The sequence below is a fragment of the Mustelus asterias genome, unplaced genomic scaffold, assembly GCF_964213995.1.
Source record: "Mustelus asterias unplaced genomic scaffold, sMusAst1.hap1.1 HAP1_SCAFFOLD_3480, whole genome shotgun sequence".
Classification (NCBI taxonomy): domain Eukaryota; kingdom Metazoa; phylum Chordata; class Chondrichthyes; order Carcharhiniformes; family Triakidae; genus Mustelus; species Mustelus asterias.
Genome location: NW_027593425.1, coordinates 1 through 23,532, shown reverse-complemented (window position 1 = coordinate 23,532; position 23,532 = coordinate 1). Strand labels below are relative to the sequence as shown.

Here is a 23,532-nt window from a genome sequence, read left to right as displayed (position 1 = left end):
ACAGCGTTTGAATTATATTGAAGGGTTTTGAACACTCTCTCGCTCTCTCCTGACCGAGATGAATTCACTCTGATCCTCACAGACTGGACAATGGGGCAGCATTGCGAGTTGTGCCGGCCTGGCAGCTACGGCAACGCCACAGAGAAGGACGGCTGTCGGCAGTGTGCTTGTAACGGGCATGGTGCCAGCTGGCTCGGGGACTGCGATGGCTCGACGGGCAGCTGCTTCTGCACGGAAAACACAGGAGGGACACACTGTCACAACTGCGTCGCTGGTTACTACGGAGACCCACGGTGAGTGAAGTCCATCTCCCTGTTCCCCGGGAGCGAGGAGGGTGGCATTTTCCTGCCGGTGTCTATGATTTTTCTCGTGGCTCACCCACCTCTACCCCAGGGAGCCACCACGGGCAGGGGGGTGGGGTGGGGGGGGGATCTTGGTGGTCACCTTTAGCAAGACTGGAAGTTCCCGCCCAGCGGGAAAGGCCAGAAAAACCTGCCCAGAGAGAGGGAGAGAATCACACAATTGCCATGGAGCAGGAGGAGTCCACTTGGCCCATCGTGTCTGACTGACTCTTTGAATGAGCCACCTAGTACCATCCCCCAGCTCTCCAATCTATCCTCATAACCTAAGCTTCTCATCCCTACACCATTCTCGTAAGCCTCTTCTGCACTCTCTCCAATGTGTTCACATCCTTCTTATAGTGTGACGCCCACAATATTGTACACAATATTCCAGCTGAGGTCTTGTATAAGTTCAGCATAAGCTCCTTGCGCTTGTATTTTATGCCTATATTAATAAAGCCCAGAATACTATAAGCTTCATTAACTACTCTCTCCACCTTTTTTGCTACTTCAATGATTTTTGCACTGGTCCCACTGCTTGTGCAGACCCTTGAGCGTTATTTAATATTGTGTCTCTATGTTCTTCCTACCAAAATCAATCACCTCACACTACCCCATATTCAACTTGCCAACCAGTCACGTGTGTGCAATCACACATACACAGTCACGTGCGCAACCACACACACGTACACAGCTCACGTGTGCATGGTCATGTGCATGCACAGGCAAACTGTCAAACACACAGGTGCACAGTCGTGTGTGCACGGTTATATGCACACAGTCAAACCCATACATGCACGCGCAGTCAAACGCGTACATGGGCAAGCACACGCATGCGGTTTACCAGGTGTGCATGGTTAAACACCCGTGCAAACAGCCAAACACACGCAAACAGTTAAATACGCGCACGGTCACGCATGTGAGGCTCTTGTGTGTCACTGTGTTAGACTGAGCACGCACAGTCAGGCACATGCATGCACGCACAGTCAAACACAGTGACACGCAAGAGCCTCACATGCACACATATTCACTCAATAACGCACACATACTCATGTGCTTTCACATGCACATGCATGCATACGCACTGACACAATAGTTACTCACATGGGGACACTAACACAAACACAGTTACACATTCACTCACGAACACTGTCACTCTCACATGCTCTCCCTGACAGATGCGTATACAACACACACAGAGAGAAAGATAATCACATCATGTCACCAGCTCTCCTCTCCACACGCACACGTAAGCACATGCACGCACATAATCGGCCCCTTCGTGTATGCCGAGAGTCGCTCAGGCACTGATCCCGGCTTGTTGTTTTTTCAGGGATAATGGTACATGTTACCGTGAGTGTGTGGGACGAATCCTATTGAAAAACATCTCATCCTCAGCACTGGGCTCAATGAGAGGACACGGGATTTCAGCGAATGGACTGGCCTATTGCCTGTGGGTGCTGTCCACCTCTGACTCACTGGAATCCTGCCAGGAGGTGAGCAGCTGCCCAGTGGTCAGCTTGACCATCAGACCAGACATCAGGATGAAGTGTGGCGTGAGTATTACTGGAGAGCAATGGGAGGGTAATGATAGAGAGTGCTTTACTCAGTCAGTCCCTTCACACAGCAAATTCATTCCTGCTCATGTGTTTCTTTCAGCAAAATTATGTCTATGTCTTTGATGGGATTCCGGAATTCCTCATGGATTCCCATCTTGGCAGCGCAATCCACGCTGACCCCAAGCTTGTTGGAGCCTTCTGTGGCAATGGCCGGGATCAGCCAATCACAGTGGACGCAATCTCAGGTACCTTAGTAGAAACTGTATAGGCGGGTGCAACGTCACCAGGAGAGCGCTCTGTCGCAGTGCGTCACTGGGAGAGCGCTCTGTCGCAGTGCGTCACTGGGAGAGCGCTGTGTCGCAGTGCGTCACTGGGAGAGCGCTCTGTCGCAGTGCGTCACTGGGAGAGCGCTGTGTCGCAGTGCGTCACTGGGAGAGCGCTCTGTCGTGGTGCATCACTGGGAGAGCGCTGTGTCGCAGTGCGTCACTGGGAGAGCGCTCTGTCGCGGTGCGTCACTGGGAGAGCGCTCTGTCGCGGTGCGTCACTGGGAGAGCGCTCTGTCGCAGTGCGTCACTGGGAGAGCGCTGTGTCGCAGTGCGTCACTGGGAGAGCGCTCTGTCGCGGTGCGTCACAGGGAGAGCGCTCTGTCGCGGTGCGTCACTGGGAGAGCGCTGTGTCGCAGTGCGTCACTGGGAGAGCGCTGTGTCGCAGTGCGTCACTGGGAGAGCGCTCTGTCGCGGTGCGTCACTGGGAGAGCGCTCTGTCGCAGTGCGTCACTGGGAGAGCCCTCCGTCGCAGTGCGTCACTGGGAGAGCGCTGTGCGCAGTGCGTCACTGGGAGAGCGCTCTGTCGCGGTGCATCACTGGGAGAGCGCTCTGTCGTGGTGCGTCACTGGGAGAGCGCTCTGTCGCGGTGCGTCACTAGGAGAGCGCTCTGTCGCAGTGCGTCGCTGGGAGAGCGCTCTGTCGCGGTGCGTCACTGGGAGAGCGCTCTGTCGCGGTGCGTCACTGGGAGAGCGCTCTGTCGCGGTGCATCACTGGGAGAGCGATCTGTCGCAGTGCGTCACTGGGAGAGCGCTCTGTCGCGGTGCGTCACTGGGAGAGCGCTCTGTCGCGGTGCGTCACTGGGAGAGCACTCTGTCGCGGTGCGTCACTGGGAGAGCGCTCTGTCGCGGTGCGTCACTGGGAGAGCGCTCTGTCGCGGTGCGTCACTGGGAGAGCGCTCTGTCGCAGTGCGTCACTGGGAGAGCGCTTGTCGCGGTGCGTCACTGGGAGAGCGCTCTGTCGCGGTGCGTCACTGGGAGAGCGCTCTGTCGCAGTGCGTCACTGGGAGAGCGCTCTGTCGCGGTGCGTCACTGGGAGAGCGCTGTGTCGCAGTGCGTCACTGGGAGAGCGCTCTGTCGCGGTGCGTCACTGGGAGAGTGCTCTGTCGCGGTGCGTCACTGGGAGAGCGCTCTGTCGCGGTGCGTCACTGGGAGAGCGCTCTGTCGCGGTGCGTCACTGGGAGAGCGCTCTGTCGCGGTGCGTCACTGGGAGAGCGCTCTGTCGCGGTGCGTCACTGGGAGAGCGCTCTGTATTTCCATGTCATTTCCTCTGAGCTACAGTTAGTGTGCAGTTGGTGTCTGCTGATGGTGCAGTTTCTATGGTCTGGTTCAGGGTTTGCCTTTACCGAGACAGTGATGTCCATATTTCGGGTCTGATTGTTGCGGAAGCTGTTGAATGTGATTGATCCAGAATAGTTACTTGTCTCTCGCTGTGTCCGCTGAGTGTTTGAAAGTTCAGCTTTTCTATCTGCTGACAGTATTTCTTTCCTTGGCTGTGTTTTATATTTCTCATTGATTTGATTCTGCTGTTGTTGTCAGGTGTGCTGACCGTTTACCTGGAAGCAAACATCTCCATCGGAGCAGGCATCGCCCTGGAGGGTTTCAATGCCACATACACGGTCAATAAATGCCAGCCTAGCTGCCACGCCAACCAGCAGTGCCAGATGGGGCAGTGTGTGTGCGCCACTGGCTACGTCGGGCCAGACTGTGGCTGGCAGAGATGTCCCAACAATTGTTCTGCCCACACACGGGGCGGACGCTGTGATTCGGTGAGTCCAACACATCGCCAACAACTGCCTCACATTAACTGAGCAGTGACAGTTCCACCAGGGGCTCACGGAGGGTAACCGTTCCCCCGGGGAGTCACGGTGAGGTCTGGGCTTCTGCTAACTCTAGCTGTTCTCCGACAGGCCACAGGACGGTGCGTCTGTGCCGATGGATTTGGCAGCAGTGACTGCGGAGTAATCACTCATTCCGGAATAATCACCTGGGAGGCCATCACTGACACCAACATACGGGCAGTGAGTACACACAGGACGACTGCCCTCCCCACCAACCCCCTCCCGCTCACCCCCCCTCCCGCTCTGTCCCCCCTCCCGCTCTGTCCCCCCTCCCGCTCTGTCCCCCCTCCCGCTCTGTCCCCCCTCCCGCTCTGTCCCCCCTCCCGCTCTGTCCCCCCTCCCGCTCTGTCCCCCCTCCCGCTCTGTCCCCCCTCCCGCTCTGTCCCCCCTCCCGCTCTGTCCCCCCTCCCGCTCTGTCCCCCCTCCCGCTCTGTCCCCCCTCCCGCTCTGTCCCCCCTCCCGCTCTGTCCCCCCTCCCGCTCTGTCCCCCCTCCCGCTCTGTCCCCCCTCCCGCTCTGTCCCCCCTCCCGCTCTGTCCCCCCTCCCGCTCTGTCCCCCCTCCCGCTCTGTCCCCCCTCCCGCTCTGTCCCCCCTCCCGCTCTGTCCCCCCTCCCGCTCTGTCCCCCCTCCCGCGCTGTCCCCCCTCCCGCGCTGTCCCCCCTCCCGCGCTGTCCCCCCTCCCGCGCTGTCCCCCTCCCGCGCTGTCCCCCCTCCCGCGCTGTCCCCCCTCCCGCGCTGTCCCCCCTCCCGCGCTGTCCCCCCTCCCGCGCTGTCCCCCCTCCCGCGCGGTCCCCCCTCCCGCGCGGTCCCCCCTCCCGCTCGGTCCCCCCTCCCGCTCGGTCCCCCCTCCCGCTCGGTCCCCCCTCCCGCTCGGTCCCCCCTCCCGCTCGGTCCCCCCTCCCGCTCGGTCCCCCCTCCCCCTCCCGCTCTGTGCCGGCCCGCTCCGCCGCCCCCCCCGGCCCGCTCCGCCGCCCCCCCCCCCTCGGCCCACTCCGCCGCCCCCCCCCCCCACCCCCAACCCCCCCCCCCGGCCCCCCTCGGCCCGCTCCGCCACCCCCCCCCCCATCCTGTCTTGCTCCCCCGTCCCGTCTTGCTCTGCTCCCCCGTCCCGCTCTGTTCCCCCCCCCCCCCCCCCCCCCCGTCCCGCACTGCTCCTCCCCCCATCCCGGCCCGCTCTGCTCCCCCCTCCCCCCCCCCTTGCCGTCCCGCTCTGCTCTCTCCTCCCACCACCCCCCCCCCCCCCCCCCCCTCCCTCTCCATCTCGCTCTGCCCGATCTGGCCCCCATGATCAATCGGCCCCAACTTGCAACCTTGCCGCCACTCCCTCAGCCCCCGCTCCTCACCTTTCCGCCACTCCCTCAACACCCCCCCACGTCTTCGCCACTCCCTCGACCCTCCCCACCCCCTGCCCGCATTCACCCCCTGTTGACAGGGCTCTGGTGGTCTGTGGAGATATTGCGCCTGTCTCCAAGCTCTGAATGTAATTCTCAATCCCCAGGAGCATGGAAATCCCTTATTGCGTTTTGGACACTCAATGGTGGAAGGCCCTGATTCAAGCCTCTGGATATTTGCTGGTTTGTCTCTGAGAGATGGGATTCTGAATAGTATTTACAAGTAAGTGGCACTGATCAAGCTTTGGTGTTGGAGACCCTGTCAGAGAGGGATTGAAATCTTATTGTTAATCTATTTACTGTTCCCAGACTGGTGGCCACTTGCAGTGTGTCTGTTGCTGCCAGACTGGTGGCCATTTGCAGTGTGTCTGTTGCTGCCAGACTGGTGGCCATTTGCAGTGTGTCTAATGCTGCCAGACTGGTGGCCATTTGCAGTGTGTCCCTTGCTGCTCGACTGGTGGCCATTTGCAGTGTGTCTGTTGCTGCCAGACTGGTGGCCATTTGCAGTGTGTCTGTTGCTGCCAGACTCGTGGCCATTTGCAGTGTGTCTGTTGCTGCCAGACTCGTGGCCATTTGCAGTGTGTCTGTTGCTGCCAGACTCGTGGCCATTTGCAGTGTGTCTGTTGCTGCCAGACTCATGGCCATTTGCAGTGTGTCTGTTGCTGCCAGACTCGTGGCCATTTGCAGTGTGTCTATTGCTACCAGACTCGTGGCCATTTGCAGTGTGTCTATTGCTGCCAGACTCGTGGCCATTTGCAGTGTGTCTATTGCTGCCAGACTCGTGGCCATTTGCAGTGTGTCTGTTGTTGCCAGATTGATGGCCATTTGCAGTTGTGTCATTTGTTAACTTTGTATTTTAACCATGAATAAAGTGAATGTATGGATTTGAATGCTGGGAGAAGAGGGGTGAAAGAGCAGCAGACATTATTTCTTACAAAACCTACTGGGGACTATGATGAAGGTACTTTCACAAATTAGAAAACATAATTGAACAAGAATAGGCAAATTGCAACTGCTGTGGGTGCTGAAAATGCTGCTAGTAGCTCCGCCTCTCTGGAGAAAGAAAGGGCGTTAATTTTCCAGGTTAATTTTGATCTTATCCTGAGTGTCCTCTGGCAGGTTTTCTCTGGCTGATCGTCACTGGAGCCAGGAAGTGCAGGCACAGGGTCCGGGTCCCAGCGCACGCTATTTCCATGCAGCTACCTCCATTCCTTCCAGAGACACCATGTACGTGCTTGGGGGACTCACCGACTCCGGAGTCGCCAGTGACTTTTGGCTGTTCGACATGACCAGGCGGCAGTGGACTGAGGGAAAGGTATGGGTTTGTTTTACATTGACAATAGGATCGGCCATTAATCAGGAAGCAGTGTGTCTCACGACTGCTATTGACACCGATACACAGGGCTAACTGCTAACCAGAACACCAGAACCTGTCTCCATTGTTCTTCCCCTCAGTAAGACTCTTAGTCCAGGTTCCTGTGAGGGAGATTCAGGGAGAGTGAGTGTTGTCGAGGATGGGGAGACTCACTCCCCTCACACGGGGAGAGTGTGTGTTGTCGAGGATGGAGAGACTCACTCCCCTCAGACGGGCAGAGTGAGTGTTGTCGAGGATAGAGAGACTCACTCCCCTCAGACGGGGAGAGTGAGTGCTATTGAGAATGAGGAGACTCACTTCCCTCACACGGAGAGTGTGAGTGTTGTCGAGGATGGGGATGTGAATACTCAGAGAGACCCCTGTCGGCAGTGTGTGTGGCATAGCGTGGCTCGGCTAACTTTTCTTTGTTGCTTCCTGCAGTCCGACATTTTACTCCCAGTTGCTGGCCACACCCTGACCCAATGCCGGAATTCTACCTTGCTCCTCATTGGCGGTTACTCCCCAAAGAATGGCTTCAACAATAAACTGCTGGGATATAAGATCGACTCAGGAACCTGGAGCATCAGCCAGGCAACAGGAACTGCACCCACAGGTATAATAGGAGACAGGAAATAAAGCATTGTACACCCACAGGCCACATGGAGAGAGCAGTCTCACAACACCAGGTTAAAGCCCAACAGGCTTATTTGGTAGCACGAGCTTTCGGAGCGTTGCCCCTTCATCACGTGAGTGAAGAGTTCAGTTCACAGACAGGGCATGTATAAACACAAACTCAATTACAAGATAATAGTTGGAATGCGAATCTTAACAGGTAATCTAGTCTTTACAGATACAGACAATGTGAGTGGAGAGAGGGTTAAGCACAGGTTAAAGAGATGTGAATTGTCTCCAGCCAGGACAGTTAGTGAGATTTTGCAAGCCCAGGCAAGTCATAGGGGTTACAGATAATGTGACATGAACTCAAAATCCTGGTTGAGGCCGTCTTCATGTGTGCGGAACTTGGCAATCAGTTTTTGTTCGGTGATTCTGCATTGTCGTGTGTCGTGAAGGCCGCCTTGGAGAACGCTTACCCGAAGATCAGAGGCTGACTGCCCTTGACTGCTGAAGTGCTCCCCGACAGGTAGAGAACACTCCTGTCTGGTGATTGTCGAGCGGTGTCCATTCATCCGTTGTCGTAGCGTCTGCATGGTTTCCCCAATGTACCATGCCTCGGCTCATCCTTTCCTGCAGTGTATCAAGTAGAAAATGTTAGCTGAGTCGCAAGAGTATGTATTGTGTACCTGGTGGGTGGTGTTCTCACGTGAGATGATGGCATCCGTGTCGATGATCCGGTACATCTTGCAGAGGTTGCTGTGGTAGGGTTGTGTGGTGTCATGGTCACTGTTCTCCTGAAGACTGGGTAGTTTGCTGCGTACAATAGTCTGTTTGAGGTTGTGCGGTTGTTTGAAGGCAAGTAGTGGAGGTGTGGGGGATGGCCTTGACGAGATGTTCGTCTTCATCGATGACATTTTGAATGCCCTGGAGAAGATGTCGTAGCTTCTACGCTCTGGGGAAGTACTAGACAATGAAGGGTACTCTGTCTGTCATGTCCTGTGTTTGTCTCCTGAGGAGGTTTGTGCGGTTTTTCACTGTGGCACGTCGGAACTGTTGATCGATGAGTTGAGCGCCATATCTTGTTCTTTCGAGGGTGTCTTTCAGCATCTGTAGGTGTCTGTTGCGATCCTCCTCCTCTGAGTAGATCCTGACCCCCACACACGGACTCACACTGTACCACCCCCCCCCCCCCCCCCCCCCCGCACAGACTCTCACGCACGGACTCTCACGCACGGACCCTCACGCACGGACCCTCACGCACGGACCCTCACGCACGGACCCTCACGCACGGACCCTCACGCACGGACCCTCACGCACGGACCCTCACGCACGGACCCTCACGCACGGACCCTCACGCACGGACCCTCACGCACGGACCCTCACGCACGGACCCTCACGCACGGACCCTCACGCACGGACCCTCACGCACGGACCCTCACGCACGGACCCTCACGCACGGACCCTCACGCACGGACCCTCACGCACGGACCCTCACGCACGGACCCTCACGCACGGACCCTCACGCACGGACCCTCACGCACGGACCCTCACGCACGGACCCTCACGCACGGACCCTCACGCACGGACCCTCACGCACGGACCCTCACGCACGGACCCTCACGCACGGACCCTCACGCACGGACCCTCACGCACGGACCCTCACGCACGGACCCTCACGCACGGACCCTCACGCACGGACCCTCACGCACGGACCCTCACGCACGGACCCTCACGCACGGACCCTCACGCACGGACCCTCACGCACGGACCCTCACGCACGGACCCTCACGCACGGACCCTCACGCACGGACCCTCACGCACGGACCCTCACGCACGGACCCTCACGCACGGACCCTCACGCACGGACCCTCACGCACGGACCCTCACGCACAGACTCACACTGTACCCTGACCCACACATCCCTATATGGACTTGCTTGTGCGCGCACACACATACACGCTGACTCACACTGCACACAGACACTGATCCTTGCAGCACAGTTGCAGTTCAGATACTGGGGCAGGGGAGAAAGGATGTGGCAATCTATCACAAGTGGGGCTATGCTGTTGCCCTGTTTTGGTGGTGGGCAATGTGTTCGCGTGCCCTGGTACTGTTTGTTAGAATGATATGGGCCCAGTTTTCAGCCTGTTGATCAAGTTGTCTGCTCATTGCAGGTTTGTACGGGCACTCAACAGTCTATCACGAGGCCACTGATGCGCTGTATGTGTTTGGCGGCTATCGATTTTACCTGGAGAGTGTATCAGCCTCACGCGAACTGTACAGTTTATACCTACCCAACCTAACCTGGAGCCTCCTCGCGCCCTCCTATGGAACAAAGGTATTTGACAAAACTGCTCGAAAGACTGTCACTGGCAAGAGAATGGAATAAACACAGTAAGAAGTTTAACAACACCAGGCTAAAGTCCGACAGTTTTATTTGGCAGCAAAAGCCACACAAGCTTTCGGAGCTCCAAGCCCCTTCTTCAGGTGAGTGGGAATTCTGTTCACCAACAGGGCATATGAAGACATAGACTCAATTTACATGAATAATGGTTGGAATGCGAATACTTACAACTAATCAAGTCTTTAAGAAACAAAACAATGTGAGTGGAGAGAGCATCAAGACAGGCTAAAAAGATGTGTATTGTCTCCAGACAGGACAGCCAGTGAGACTCTGCAGGTCCACGCAACTGTGGGAGTTACAAATAGTGTGACATGAACCCAATATCCCAGTTGAGGCCGTCCTCGTGTGTGCGGAACTTGGCTATCAGTTTCTGCTCAGCAACTCACGGGCATTCGGCCTCTGATATTCGGGTAAGCGTTCTCCAAGGCGGCCTTCGTGACACACGACAGCGCAGAGTCGCTGAGCAGAAACTGATAGCCAAGTTCCGCACACACGAGGACGGCCTCAACCGGGATATTGGGTTCATGTCTCACTATTTGTAACCCCCACAGCTTGCCTGGACCTGCAGAGTTTCACTGGCTGTCTTGTCTGGAGACAATACACATCTTTTTAGCCTGTCTTGATGCTCTCTCCACTCACGTTGTTTGTATCTTAAAGACCTGATTGGCTGTAAGTATTCGCATTCCAACCATTATTCATGTAAATTGAGTCTGCGTCTTTATATGCCCTGTTTGTGAACAGAATTCCCACTCACCTGAAGAAGGGGCTTAGAGCTCCGAAAGCTTGTGTGGCTTTTGCTACCAAATAAACCTGTTGGACTTTAACCTGGTGTTGTTAAACTTCTTACTGTGTTTACCCCAGTCCAACGCCGGCATCTCCACATCGAGCGAATGGAAAACAGAGAGAACAGTTCCCTTGCTTCTCCCTGTCTAATGGTTCCCATTTTGTCGTCATTTCTAGCCGTTCTCCCATTTTTTCCACATCGCCGCGCTCTTCCGGGATACAATGGTAGTGGTTGGAGGCCGAACAGAGCAGGAGGATTTCAGCGCTGATGTCTTGTTCTACCAGATCAACTGCAACACCTGGATCACTCCCAATAACACAGGTACAGCAACACCTGGATCACTCCCAGTAACACAGGTACCACAACACCTGGATCGCACCCAATAACACATGTACAGCAACACCTGGATCACACCCAATAACACACGTACAACACCCGGATCACTCCCAATAAAACAGGTACAGCAACACCTGGATCACTCCCAATAACACAGGTACAGCAACACCTGGATCACTCCCAATAACACATGTACAAGACCTGGATCACTCCCAATAAAACAGGTACAGCAACACCTGGATCACACAATAACACAGGTACAGCAACACCTGGATCACTCCCAATAACACAGGTACAGCAACACCTGGATCACTCCCAATAACACATGTACAGCAACACCTGGATCACTCCCAATAACACAGGTACAGCAACACCTGGATCACTCCCAATAACACATGTACAGCAACACCTGGATCACACCCAATAACACAGGTACAGCAACACCTGGATCACTCCCAATAACACATGTACAACACCTGGATCACTCCCAATAAAACAGGTACAGCAACACCTGGATCACACAATAACACAGGTACAGCAACACCTGGATCACACAATAACACAGGTACAGCAACACCTGGATCACTCCCAATAACACAGGTACAGCAACACCTGGATCACTCCCAATAACACATGTACAACACCTGGATCACTCCCAATAAAACAGGTACAGCAACACCTGGATCACACAATAACACAGGTACACCAACACCTGGATCACTCCCAATAACTCGGGTATAACTCACACCTAATATCACATTCTAACCTTGCTGGAACCTGCCCTGATGCTCATTGTGTTGCCGTCATCACCAGCCCTCACTTTTGTCTCTGTCTAATCCCTGCAGCTGATTTTTCCCCGCTCTGTATTCCTCTGTCACCTTTCCATCATTGCCTTAACGCCTCGAGTTTCTGCACACAATCTGCTCCCTCCTTTTCCTCTTCCCACATCCTCCTGTGTTTCACTCAGCATCATCTGCCAGTTCTTCACCTGGCCTGGTGCCCTCTTATTGTCTCCTTCAGCCTGTCCCTCCATCTCATCCCCACTCACTATTGCAGAGAATGTCTTGCCTGATCTCCACACCACCTCATGTGGCCCTGTTTCACTGGAAAGACAGAGGCTGAGGGGAGACCTGATGGAGGTCTACAAAATTATCAGAGGCATAGACAGGGTGGATAGTCAGAGGCTTTTTCCCAAGGTGGAAGTGTCAGTTACAAGGGGGCACAGGTTCAAGGTGAGAGGGAGAAAGTTTAAGAAAGATGAGTGGGGGAAGTTTTTCACGCAGAGAGTGGTGGGTGCCTGGAACTCGCTGCCAGGGGAGGTGGTGGAAGCAGACACATTATCAACATTTAAGAGGCATCTAGATGGGTACATGAACAGGGAGGGGATAGAAGGATATGAATCAAGTAGGGGCAGGTTTTTTTTTAGTTAGGGCACCATGATGGCCCAGGCTTAGAGGATCTAATAAAGGCCTGTTCCCGTGCTGTACTTTTTTTTGTGTGTGTTCACTTTGAGTCATGAATTGTTCCTGTGAAGTGTTTTGGTACATTGGACTATGTTTCAAAGAGTCTGCAGGTTTCTTGTGTCTATGCTATCTAACATTGCAGCCTCCAGCTCCCTCTGGATTTCCCTCCCGGAATCTTTCCACGTTTCTCCTTCCTCTTTGACCATGTTTTTAAACACCAGTTCTGATATCAGTGTGGTTCAGTCTGAAATATTGTTTCATCGTGCTTGTGAAATTACTTCGGTGTGTTTTACTACCTAAACGCAAAATGTTTCTGCAGGACTGAACCCCTACCCACTCTACTGACCTCCCACCCTTGCCTCTATCCCCACCTGACCTTCTTCCCTCTCCCCCAACCCCCGACTGACCTGACCCTCCTTCATAATTCCTGCCCTCCCATTGACTGAGCCGCTCGCCCTGTCCCACAGCTGAACCCACCTCTGCTCCAAGACTAACCTCTCACCCTCAACCCAAGACTGACATCACACGCCAACCCCTCACCTTGTCCCGTGACCTGACCTCTCACCCTTGTCCTAGGACTGACCCCCTCACCCCTGACCCAGGACTGACCCCCTCACCCCTGACCCAGGACTGACCCCCTCACCCCTGACCCAGGACTGACCCCCTCACCCCTGACCCAGGACTGACCCCCTCACCCCTGACCCAGGACTGACCCCCTCACCCCTGACCCAGGACTGACCCCCTCACCCCTGACCCAGGACTGACCCCCCGACCCAGAACTGACCCCCCTCACCCCGACCCAGGGCTGACCCTCCTCACCCCTGACCCAGGACTGAACCCCTGACCCAGGACTGACCCCCCTCACCCCTGACCCAGGGCTGACCCTCCTCACCCCTGACCCAGGACTGACCCCCCTCACCCCTGACCCAGGGCTGACCCCCCTCACCCCTGACCCAGGGCTGACCCCCCTCACCCCTGACCCAGGACTGAACTCCTCACCCCTGACCCAGGACTGACCCCCCCCCCCCACCCCGACCCAGGACTGACACCCACACCTCAGACCCCCCCACCCCTGACCCAGGACTGAACCCCTCACCCCTGGCCCCGGGCTGATCCCCTGACCCCGGGCTGACCCCCTCACCCCTGGCCCCGGGCTGACCCCCTCACCCCGGGCTGACCCCCTCACCCCGGGCTGACCCCCTCACCCCTGGCCCCGGATTGACCCCCTGACCCCGGGCTGACCCCCTCACCCCTGGCCCCGGATTGACCCCCTGACCCCGGGCTGACCCCCTCACCCCGGCCCCGGATTGACCACTCACCCCTGACCCCCTCACCTCTGCATCCCTTCCTCTTCCCCTGAATGACTTCTTACTCTCCACTCCTGGACGCCCACCCTCCCCCCACCTCCAGCCTTTGATTGACCTCCCCTGCCCCACCCCTGTTCAGTGAGCTGTCTGACTGAAAGTTCTCCCTTCTCTGTAGGGGGCTCAGTGCAGGGAGTGCCAATGAAAGGTTCGATTGCTCACGCCGCTGTCAGGCTGAAGAAGAAGCTGTACATCTCGGCAGGATATGGAGGGGTCATGCTGGGCTCAATGGTAGCTCTCTCCATCCCACTGGATCCCTGTCTAATATTCACCAACCCAGGAGCCTGTAACAGCAGCAGCTGTGTGTGGTGCCGTTCAGTCCGTAATGGGAGCTGTCTGTCTGCAGACGAAGCAGAGAGGTAGGAGTATCAACATTTCCACCATTCACCCAGGCTCAGAGAGACCCAACAGATCCCAGACCCAGAGAGACCCAACAGATCCCAGACCCAGAGAGACCCAACAGATCCCAGACCCAGAGAGACCCAACAGATCCCAGACCCAGAGAGACCCAACAGATCCCAGACCCAGAGTAACCCAACAGATCCCAGACCCAGAGAGACCCAACAGATCCCAGACCCAGAGTAACCCAACAGATCCCAGACCCAGAGAGACCCAACAGATCCCAGACCCAGAGAGACCCAACAGATCCCAGACCCAGAGAGACCCAACAGATCCCAGACCCAGAGAGACCCAACAGATCCCAGACCCAGAGAGACCCAACAGATCCCAGACCCAGAGAGACCCAACAGATCCCAGACCCAGAGAGACCCAACAGATCCCAGACCCAGAGAGACCCAACAGATCGCAGGCCCAGAGAGACCCAACAGATCCCAGACCCAACAGATCCCAGGCCCAGAGAGACCCAACAGATCCCAGGCCCAGAGAGACCCAACAGATCCCAGGCACAGAGGGACCAACAGACCCCAGGTCGAGACGGACCAACTGTCTCATCGGGCGCCCGGAGTTACCGACTGATCCCGTGCCCAGGGGGACTTGCAGATGCCCAGAGAGGGCTCGAACAGTCCAGCAGGCTGTGTTTCTCTCAGCCTGGTGTTCAGCTTTTAGAATCTTTATAATTTGCTTCTGGTTTGGCGTTCCGCTGATGCACCTTCTGCAATACTGATGCTTTCTCTTGCCAGGTATGGGGTTGAGTCAGGAAGCTCGCTCTGTGACCCTCTGCCCAAGTTCCCTGATGACTGTCGGCGTTTGAAAACATGCAGCGAGTGCTTGGCTCGCCACCCCAAGGTCATGGGTCAAATGCAGAGACTGGTGAGTACGGACAAATCTCCAAACCAAACCAAACCAATCCTTAGCACAGGACTCAGTGACCACAGCAAACACCAGGAAAGGAAACAGTTATCAACTATCCACAACCAATACAGGGAGCGATTGCACTCGGTCACTCTCACGCGCGCTGTCCCTCGCACGCGCCGTCCCTCGCGCGCGCCGTCCCTCTCGCGCGCCGTCCCTCTCGCGCGCCGTCCCTCTCGCGCGCCGTCCCTCTCGCGCGCCGTCCCTCTCGCGCGCCGTCCCTCTCGCGCGCCGTCCCTCTCGCGCGCCGTCCCTCTCGCGCGCCGTCCCTCTCGCGCGCCGTCCCTCTCGCGCGCCGTCCCTCTCGCGCGCCGTCCCTCTCGCGGGCCGTCCCTCTCGCGCGCCGTCCCTCTCGCGCGCCGTCCCTCTCGCGCGCCGTCCCTCTCGCGCGCCGTCCCTCTCGCGCGCCGTCCCTCTCGCGCGCCGTCCCTCTCGCGCGCCGTCCCTCTCGCGCGCCGTCCCTCTCGCGCGCCGTCCCTCTCGCGCGCCGTCCCTCTCGCGCGCCGTCCCTCTCGCGCGCCGTCCCTCTCGCGCGCCGTCCCTCTCGCGCGCCGTCCCTCTCGCGCGCCGTCCCTCTCGCGCGCCGTCCCTCTCGCGCGCGCGTCCTCTCGCTCGCGCGACCTCTATCTCGCGCGCCCTCTATCTCGAGCGCGCGCGCGCCCTCTCCCTCGGGCGCGCGCCCTCTCCCTCACGCCCTCTCCCTCACGCGCACTCGCGCCCCGCGCCCTCTGTCGTGCCCCTGCGCCCTCTGTCGTGCCCCTGCGCCCTCTGTCGTGCCCGCGCGCCCTCTGTCGTGCCCGCGCGCCCTCTGTCGTGCCCGCGCGCCCTCTGTCGTGCCCTCTGTCGTGCCCGCCGCCCCCTCTGTCGTGCCCGCCGCCCCCCCCCTCCCCCCCCCCGCCTCGCCCACACCCCCCCCCCCCCCCCCCCCCCCCCTTTGCCTCGCCCACCCCTGTGTCGTGCCCGAGCACTTACACACACGTTCGCATTCATGTCAATCTAATAGACCCCCCTTTCCTTTAGTTTGCTGCTCTGCATCCACCTCTAACCATGCTCATTGATTGCCTGCCTGTGGGCCATGCCTGCTTTGCTCTCCCATCCCATTCCGACCTGCGAGCTCACCGACGGCTGATGAGTTGATGTGAATCAGTGAAGCCCAATTAGTGTGAATAACAGATTCCAGGCCTATGATTCAGTCACAATCTTTGTTTGTCTTAGAGGTGTAAATGGTGCACGAACTGCCCCGAGGGAGCCTGTATCAGCACTAACACCAGCTGCACCAAGGAGAATGACTGCCGCATTAATCAACGCGAGATCTTCGTTGCCAGCAACTGCTCTGAAATATCATGTGAAGCCTCCGACTGCCACAAGTGCACTGCCTCTGGGAAGTGTATGTGGACACGTCAGTTCAAACGCACAGGTACGGTCCAGTGAGGGGAAATGCTGCACGTACTCAACACGTCTGGTAGTATCTGTTCTCTCTTCACTGATCTGAATCAACAACAGTGTTTGTCTCTACACATATACTGTTAGACTAGATTCGGGGAAGCCCTGACTCCGGATCCGGGGAAGCCCTGCCTCCGGATCCGGGAAAGCCCTGCCTCCGGATCCTGGGAAGCCCTGACTCCGGATCCGGGGAAGCCCTGTCTCCGGATCCGGGAAAGCCCTGTCTCCGGATCCGGGAAAGCCCTGTCTCCGGATCTGGGAAAGCCCTGTCTCCGGATCCGGGGAAGCCCTGACTCCGCATCCGGGGAAGCCCTGACTCCGGATCCGGGAAAACCCTGTCTCCGGAACCGGGGAAGCCCTGACCCCGGATCCGGGCAAGCCCTGACCCCGGATCCGGGCAAGCCCTGACCCCGAATCCGGGGAAGCCCTGACCTAGGATCCAGGAGTGGGGAGGAAGGGACTTCTCTCCTCATGTACGGTATTAGAGCAATGACTTATTCCCCACTCCCATGCTTGTGTTTCAGGTGAGACACGTCGTATTCTCAGTGTGAGCCCTGCCTACGACTGGACTTGCTTCAGCCACTCTCTGCGCAATGTGTCACCAATGCCAGTGGAATCCTGCCCGCCTGAACCATGCCCGACACCATGCCATAACCTCACCACCTGCAGCGAATGCCTGAGCTCAAACGGCTCAGACGGGGGCTGGCAGCAGTGCATCTGGAGTCTGGCTTTGCAGCAGGTAAGCACACAATTCAAATTTGTAATGTAATGGTGAATGAGCCAGAACAGAGAGGAGAAATGAGAGCGGGGGCAATCGCGGTCATAACGTGATGTGGTTAAAATAACGCTTGAGAAAGACATAATATGACCAAGATGATGGCAATAGATTAGAATAATTGCTAAATTTGAGGACAGGAGAATGATACTGTGGCCAAAAACACTGATAATGAGTTGTGACACCATTGGAAAGGGTGGTCAATGGAGTCGTATTCCATTAAATTCAAGTGTCTCTTCAAGTCACAAAACATCTTGGATGAAGAAAGATGAGGACAAAGTCGGAACCAAGGGGAAAGTTAGATACTGTGTACAGAGATGATTTAAAAAAATGAGAGTTGGAAAAACTTAAGTAATTAGCAAAGGCGAACAACACCTCACATTAACATAAAATTGCCAAAGCTGCTTCACGGGAGTGACATTTTGACACTGTGCCACGTAAAGAGATAGTACAACTGACGAGCAAAAACTTGTGGTCAAAGAGCATCTTGGAGAAGGCAGAGGTTTAGCGAGGGAATTCAGAAGTCGAGTCCCGGGGGATACTCAAGACTAGAATTAAGAGTTTATTTTTATTAGTGTCACAAGTTGGCTTACATTAACACTACAGTGAAGTTATTGTGAAAATCCCCTAGTCGCCACACTCCGGCGCCTATTCGGGTACAGTGAGGGAGAATTTGGCATGGCCAATGCACCGAACCAGCACATCTTTCAAACTGTGGGAGGAAACCAGAGCACCCAGAGGAAACCCTCGCAGACACAGGAAGAAAGTGCAACAGTCACCCAAGCCCCGAATTGAGCCAGGGTCCCTGGCGCTGCAAGGCAGCAGTGCTTGCACTGTGTGAGAATTGGTGGGGCAGGAGGGGATTCTCTGGACAAATAGCCACATTTCAGCCAGAAATGGGAGGTGGGGGGCAAGGATAGACCTCTAGGGTGCACAGAGATAACAGTACGGAAAGAGGAAGTGAAGCTATTGCAAGCGATTCTCTGACTGTGATCAGACAGCTATGAGAGAACAGACCCGGGGGATCAGCCGGGAAAAGAGAGAGAGAAAGAGAGTAATGGATTTGTTGGGCACCAGGACATCATACATTTTACCAGGGAGGCAGTGCTTGGTAGACTAACGGGACTGAAGGTGGACAAGTCCCCGAGCCCGGATGGAATGCATCCCAGGGTACTGAAAGAAATGTCAGAGGTAATAGCGGATGCGTTAGTGGTTATTTATCAAAATTCGTTGGATTCTGGGGTAGTGCCGGCGGATTGGAAAATGGCTAATGTTACACCGCTGTTTAAAAAAGGAAATAGACAAAAGGCGGGTAACTACAGGCCGGTTAGCTTAACATCTGTAGTTGGAAAAATGCTGGAATCCATCATTAAAGAAGAAATAGCAGTCCATCTGGATAGGAATGGTTCGATTAATCAGACGCAGCATGGATTCATGAGGGGAAAGTCGTGCTTGACGAACTTGTTGGATTTTTATGAAGATGTGACTAGTGCTGTTGACGGAGGGGAACCGGTGGATGCGGTGTTTTTGGATTTCCAAAAGGCGTTTGATAAGGTGCCTCACAAAAGGTTGCTGAAGAAGATTGGGTCACACGGAGTTGGGGGTAGGGTGTTAGCGTGGATTGGGGATTGGCTATCCGACAGGAAGCAGAGAGTCGGAATAAATGGGTGCTTTTCTGGTTGGCAGATGGTAACTAGTGGCGTGCCGCAGGGATCGGTACTGGGGCCTCAACTATTTACCATTTATATAGACGATCTGGAGGAGGGGACTGAGTGTAGGGTATCAAAGTTTGCAGACGACACAAAGATAAGTGGAAAAGTGAATCGTGTGGAGGGCGTAGAAGGTCTGCAGAGAGATTTGGACAGGCTGAGTGAGTGGGCGAGGATCTGGCAGATGGAGTATAACGTTAACAAATGCGAGGTTATTCACTTTGGAAGAAATAATAGCAAATTGGATTATTATCTAAATGGAAAGAAATTACAACATGCTGCTGTGCAGAGGGACCTGGGGGTCCTTGTGCATGAGACGAAAAAACCCAGTCTGCAGGTGCAACAGGTGATCAAGAAGGCAAATGGGATGTTGGCCTATATCGCAAGGGGGATAGAATATAAAAGCAGAGATGTCTTGCTGCATCTGTACAGGGCATTGGTGAGGCCGCAGCTGGAATACTGTGTGCAGTATTGGTCCCCTTATTTGCGGAAGGATATATTGACCTTGGAGGGAGTGCAGAGAAGGTTCACCAGGTTGACACCAGAGATGAGGGGTGTTGATTATGAGGAGAGACTGAGCAGATTGGGTTTGTATTCGTTGGAATTTAGAAGGCTGAGGGGGGATAAGATAATGAAGGGGCTGGATAGGGTGGAAATGGAGAGATTCTTTCCACTTAGAAAGGAAACTAGAACTAGAGGGCACAGCCTCAAAATAAAGGGGGGTCAGTTTAGGACAGAGTTGAGGAGGAACTTCTTCTCTCAGAGGGTGGTGAATCTCTGGAATTCTCTGCCCACTGAAGTAGTGGAGGCTACCTCGTTGAATATGTTTAAATCATGGATAGATGGATTCCTGATCGGTAAGGGAATTAGGGATTATAGGGATCAGGCGGCTAAGGGGAACTGATCCACTTCAGATCAGCCATGATCTTATTGAATGGCGGGGCAGACTCGAGGGGCTAGATGGCCTACTCCTGCTCCTATTTCTTATGTTCTTATGTTCATACGTGGGAGGTGAGGGTGGGATTGAGCAAATTAGGGGCTGCAGGGGGGAATCTGAAGGTCGGCAGCGAGAGCATTGGGCTTTGGAAAATACAGTTGTCAGTGAATCTAGTTTATTCCAGGAACAGGTGCAGAAGGAGCTGAGGTTGGGAACGGGATGTGCGAGAGATGAGCTGGTGTGTGCTTGACACTGGGACTAGCAAGGCCGTGAGAGTTGGCAAGGTCAGAGTGAATACAGGTTGGGGAGCTTGCGCAGACGGTGAGATTCAGGCAGAGTTAGAGAACATGATGCCGTCAGTGAGGAGGAGAAACCATTGCGGGCATGGGCTGAGGAGATTTTTATTGCACATGGCCCCCTGCCATACACACGCTCCCCCAGAGTCCATTCTCCTCCTCCGAACACTTAGATCCCCTCCTAAGCATCGTGACTCTCTCTCCATAGTCCCAGCCCATTCTCTGCACTATCTAGCTCTGTATGACCAACCCACTGGACACACAGTCCCTCCCCAAAACGCTGCCCCCCCAGATCCTGCCCTTACCCCTTCAGACCCGCCCCTCACCGTCTCCCTCAGTCCCGCCCCCACCCCCTCCCCAATCCATCCCCTCACCCCCTCCCCAATCCATCCCCTCACCCCCTCCCCAATCCCTCCCCTCACTCCCTCCCCAATCCCTCCCCCATCCCACTGCCACTATGCTTCTCCAGTCATTCCTTGGCCCCTCTCCAACACATCCTCCCTCTGAGACCCAATACTTCCTCTCTTCTTCCCACCCATCTCCCCCCCGCCCCAAGCAACCACCCCAAGGTTCCCAGGCCCTGACAACAATCCCACCCCTCCTCCCACGCCCTTTCCAACACACACACTCCTCTACCTCCACCCCAAGCACCACCTGATGTTGTCTCTTTCTGTGCTGCAGTGTATGAGTCCAAGTTTCCTGCCGCTGCGATGCGCTGCTGGGATGTGTGGCCGGTTACTGAAGGGGGCGAGAGCCAGCTGTAATTTGTCATGCGCCAGCTACAATCAGTGCTCCCACTGTGTCCGACACTCTCACTGTGGTTGGTGTGCCACCCGCGGCCTCAATGGCAACGGCAGATGTATCCAGGGCGGTCTGAATGGGCCTCAGGACGGTACGTACCCTGGCCAAGCGACGGGCGCGCTGTCGACCAATTGTGTTCCTTAGGCAGGCGGCGGGGAACCTGTGCCTCTTTATGCTCAGATGGAGCAGGAACCTCAATCCAGTGTGAGGACAGGCGGAGGGCAGCCTGGGAGCAGGCGGGCGGAGGGCAGCCTGGGAGGAGGTGGGCGGAGGGCGGCCTGGGAGGAGGCGGGCGGAGGGCGGCCTGGGAGAAGGAGGGCGGCCTGGGAGGAAGCGGGCGGAGGGCGGGCTTGGAGGAGGTGGGCGGAGGGCGGCCTGGGAGGAAGCGGGCGGAGGGCGGCCTGGGAGGAGGCGGGCGGAGGGCGGCCTGGAAGGAGGCGGGCAGAGGGTGGCCTGGGTGGAGGCGGGCAGAGGGCGGCCTGGAAGGAGGCGGGCAGAGGGTGGCCTATGTCCTGTCTGAGGGCAGGTGGAGCGAGGCATCAGTTATTTGCATACTGACCAGAAGGAAAGCAGTGTCCTAAGTGAGAATTGACCGTAGGGAACCTGTTTCCTGTGTGGGAACAGTGGGGGTGGGGGGAGGGGGTGTTAGTGGGTGGGGGTGGGAGGTGGTTGGCTGTCAGATGAGTTTCCCTGCAGTGTTCCAGTGGTTGTTTGTTTGCGCCTCACAGATGGGAAACAGAGTTGCCCGGCCTCAGATGGAATCTGGGCTTTCATGTCCTGTCCCCCCGAGAACGAGTGTCTGAATGGACACCATGACTGTGATGATACCCAGAACTGCACTGACAAACTGCAAGGATTCGAGTGCATCTGCAGGAACGGATACATGCAGGACAGGTGAGTGACAGAGTGATCCAGGCAGCAGGGAGAGAGACAGGAGAAAGTGACAGCAAGGGTGAGGGACTGACAGCGAGGGGGAACGAGTGACGGGGAGGAGGAGCGAGTGACAGAGAGGCGGAGCGAGTGACGGGGAGGAGGAGCGAGTGACGGGGAGGAGGAGCGAGTGACGGGGAGGAGGAGCGAGTGACGGGGAGGAGGAGCGAGTGACGGGGAGGAGGAGCGAGTGACGGAGAGGGGGAGCGAGTGACGGAGAGGAGGAGCGAGTGACGGAGAGGAGGAGCGAGTGACGGAGAGGGGGAGCGAGTGACGGGGAGGAGGAGCGAGTACGTAGAGGGGGGGCGAGTGACGGGGAGGGGGAGCGAGTGACGTAGAGGAGGAGCGAGTGACGGGGAGGGGGAGCGAGTGACGGAGAGGAGGAGCGAGTGACGGAGAGGGGGAGCGAGTGACGGGGAGGAGGAGCGAGTGACGGAGAGGGGGAGCGAGTGACGGGGAGGGGGAGCGAGTGACGGGGAGGGGGAGCGAGTGACGGAGAGGGGGAGCGAGTGACGGGGAGGGGCAGCGAGTGACGGAGAGGAGGAGCGAGTGACGGGGAGGGGGAGCGAGTGACGGAGAGGGGGAGCAAGTGACGAAGAGGAGGAGCGAGCGACGGAGAGGAGGAGGGAGTGACAGAGAGGAGTGACAAGTGGGAGACCAGGAGTGTCGGCGAGGGGGAGGCAGGGAGTATCGGCGAGTGGGTGGCGGGGAGTGTCGGTGAGGGGTGTGAGTGACTGCGAGGGGAGGGGGTGATGGGGAGCGGGAGGGAGTGACGGCGAGGGGAGCAGGAGGGAGTGACGGCGAGGGGAGAGGGAGGGTGTGACGGCGATAGGCTGAGGGGGGGAGTGACAGCGAGGGGGCAGAAAAATGTTACAGGGAGAGTGGGGACGGGAGGGATCGGGGAGGGAAAGAGTAATAGAGGGAGGCGTGAGATGGAGGGAAAAGTGAGAGAGAGTGATGGAGGAAGCAGTGGTAGAGAGGGATTGTGTGATGGAGGGAGAGGGAGGTAGCGAGAGATATAGGTAATGTGAGTGAGGGAGAGAGTGATAGAGGGAGAAGTGAGAGTTATGGGGGGAGCTGAGAGAGAGAGAGAGTGAGGGAGATGGAGCGAGGGAGAGAGATGGAGGGTGAAGTGAGGGAGGGATGAGCCGGGTAAAGGGTGAGGCTGGTGTTGGCGGGTCAGTGTGGATTTGTTGAGGCGATGTCCAGGTAGGGCTTGGGGAGCTCACTCATGGGGGTGTCTGTGACACAGTGCCGGGCGGATGTGGGGATGGAAACTGGGAAGGGGCCTTGGATCAGAGACTGACGCACCGACTGTATTGCTGAATGTGAGAGATGAGACAGATCAGATATCAGCGTGCAGGAACAGACAGGCGAAGAGCGAGATCCGGCGATGGAGCAACTTCCATTTTCTTAATTAACTTCTTTACAATGTTATTCTTTGTTTAACTGGTCTCTCTCTCTGTCCCTCTCCTGCTCTCGCCCGCTTCCACCCCCTGCCCCGCTCCCCCCCCTGCCCCGCTCCCCCCCTGCCCCGCTCCCCCCCTGCCCCGCTC

General features: G+C 56.6%; 1 protein-coding gene across 1 annotated transcript; it reads left to right on the top strand.

Annotated features, from left to right (window-relative positions):
• Positions 1-87: 87 nt before the first annotated feature.
• LOC144490598 (multiple epidermal growth factor-like domains protein 8) lies at positions 88-21,978 on the top strand. The gene is made up of 16 exons (XM_078208311.1): positions 88-293; positions 1,675-1,897; positions 2,001-2,145; positions 3,762-3,991; positions 4,133-4,243; positions 5,562-5,677; positions 6,574-6,769; positions 7,250-7,421; positions 9,598-9,761; positions 10,788-10,932; positions 13,893-14,133; positions 14,914-15,043; positions 16,301-16,502; positions 17,053-17,267; positions 20,927-21,137; positions 21,775-21,978. The coding sequence occupies exons 1-16, from the start codon at positions 91-93 to the stop codon at positions 21,942-21,944; spliced, it is 2,874 nt and encodes a 957-aa protein (XP_078064437.1). The 5' UTR covers positions 88-90; the 3' UTR covers positions 21,945-21,978.
• Positions 21,979-23,532: the final 1,554 nt, after the last annotated feature.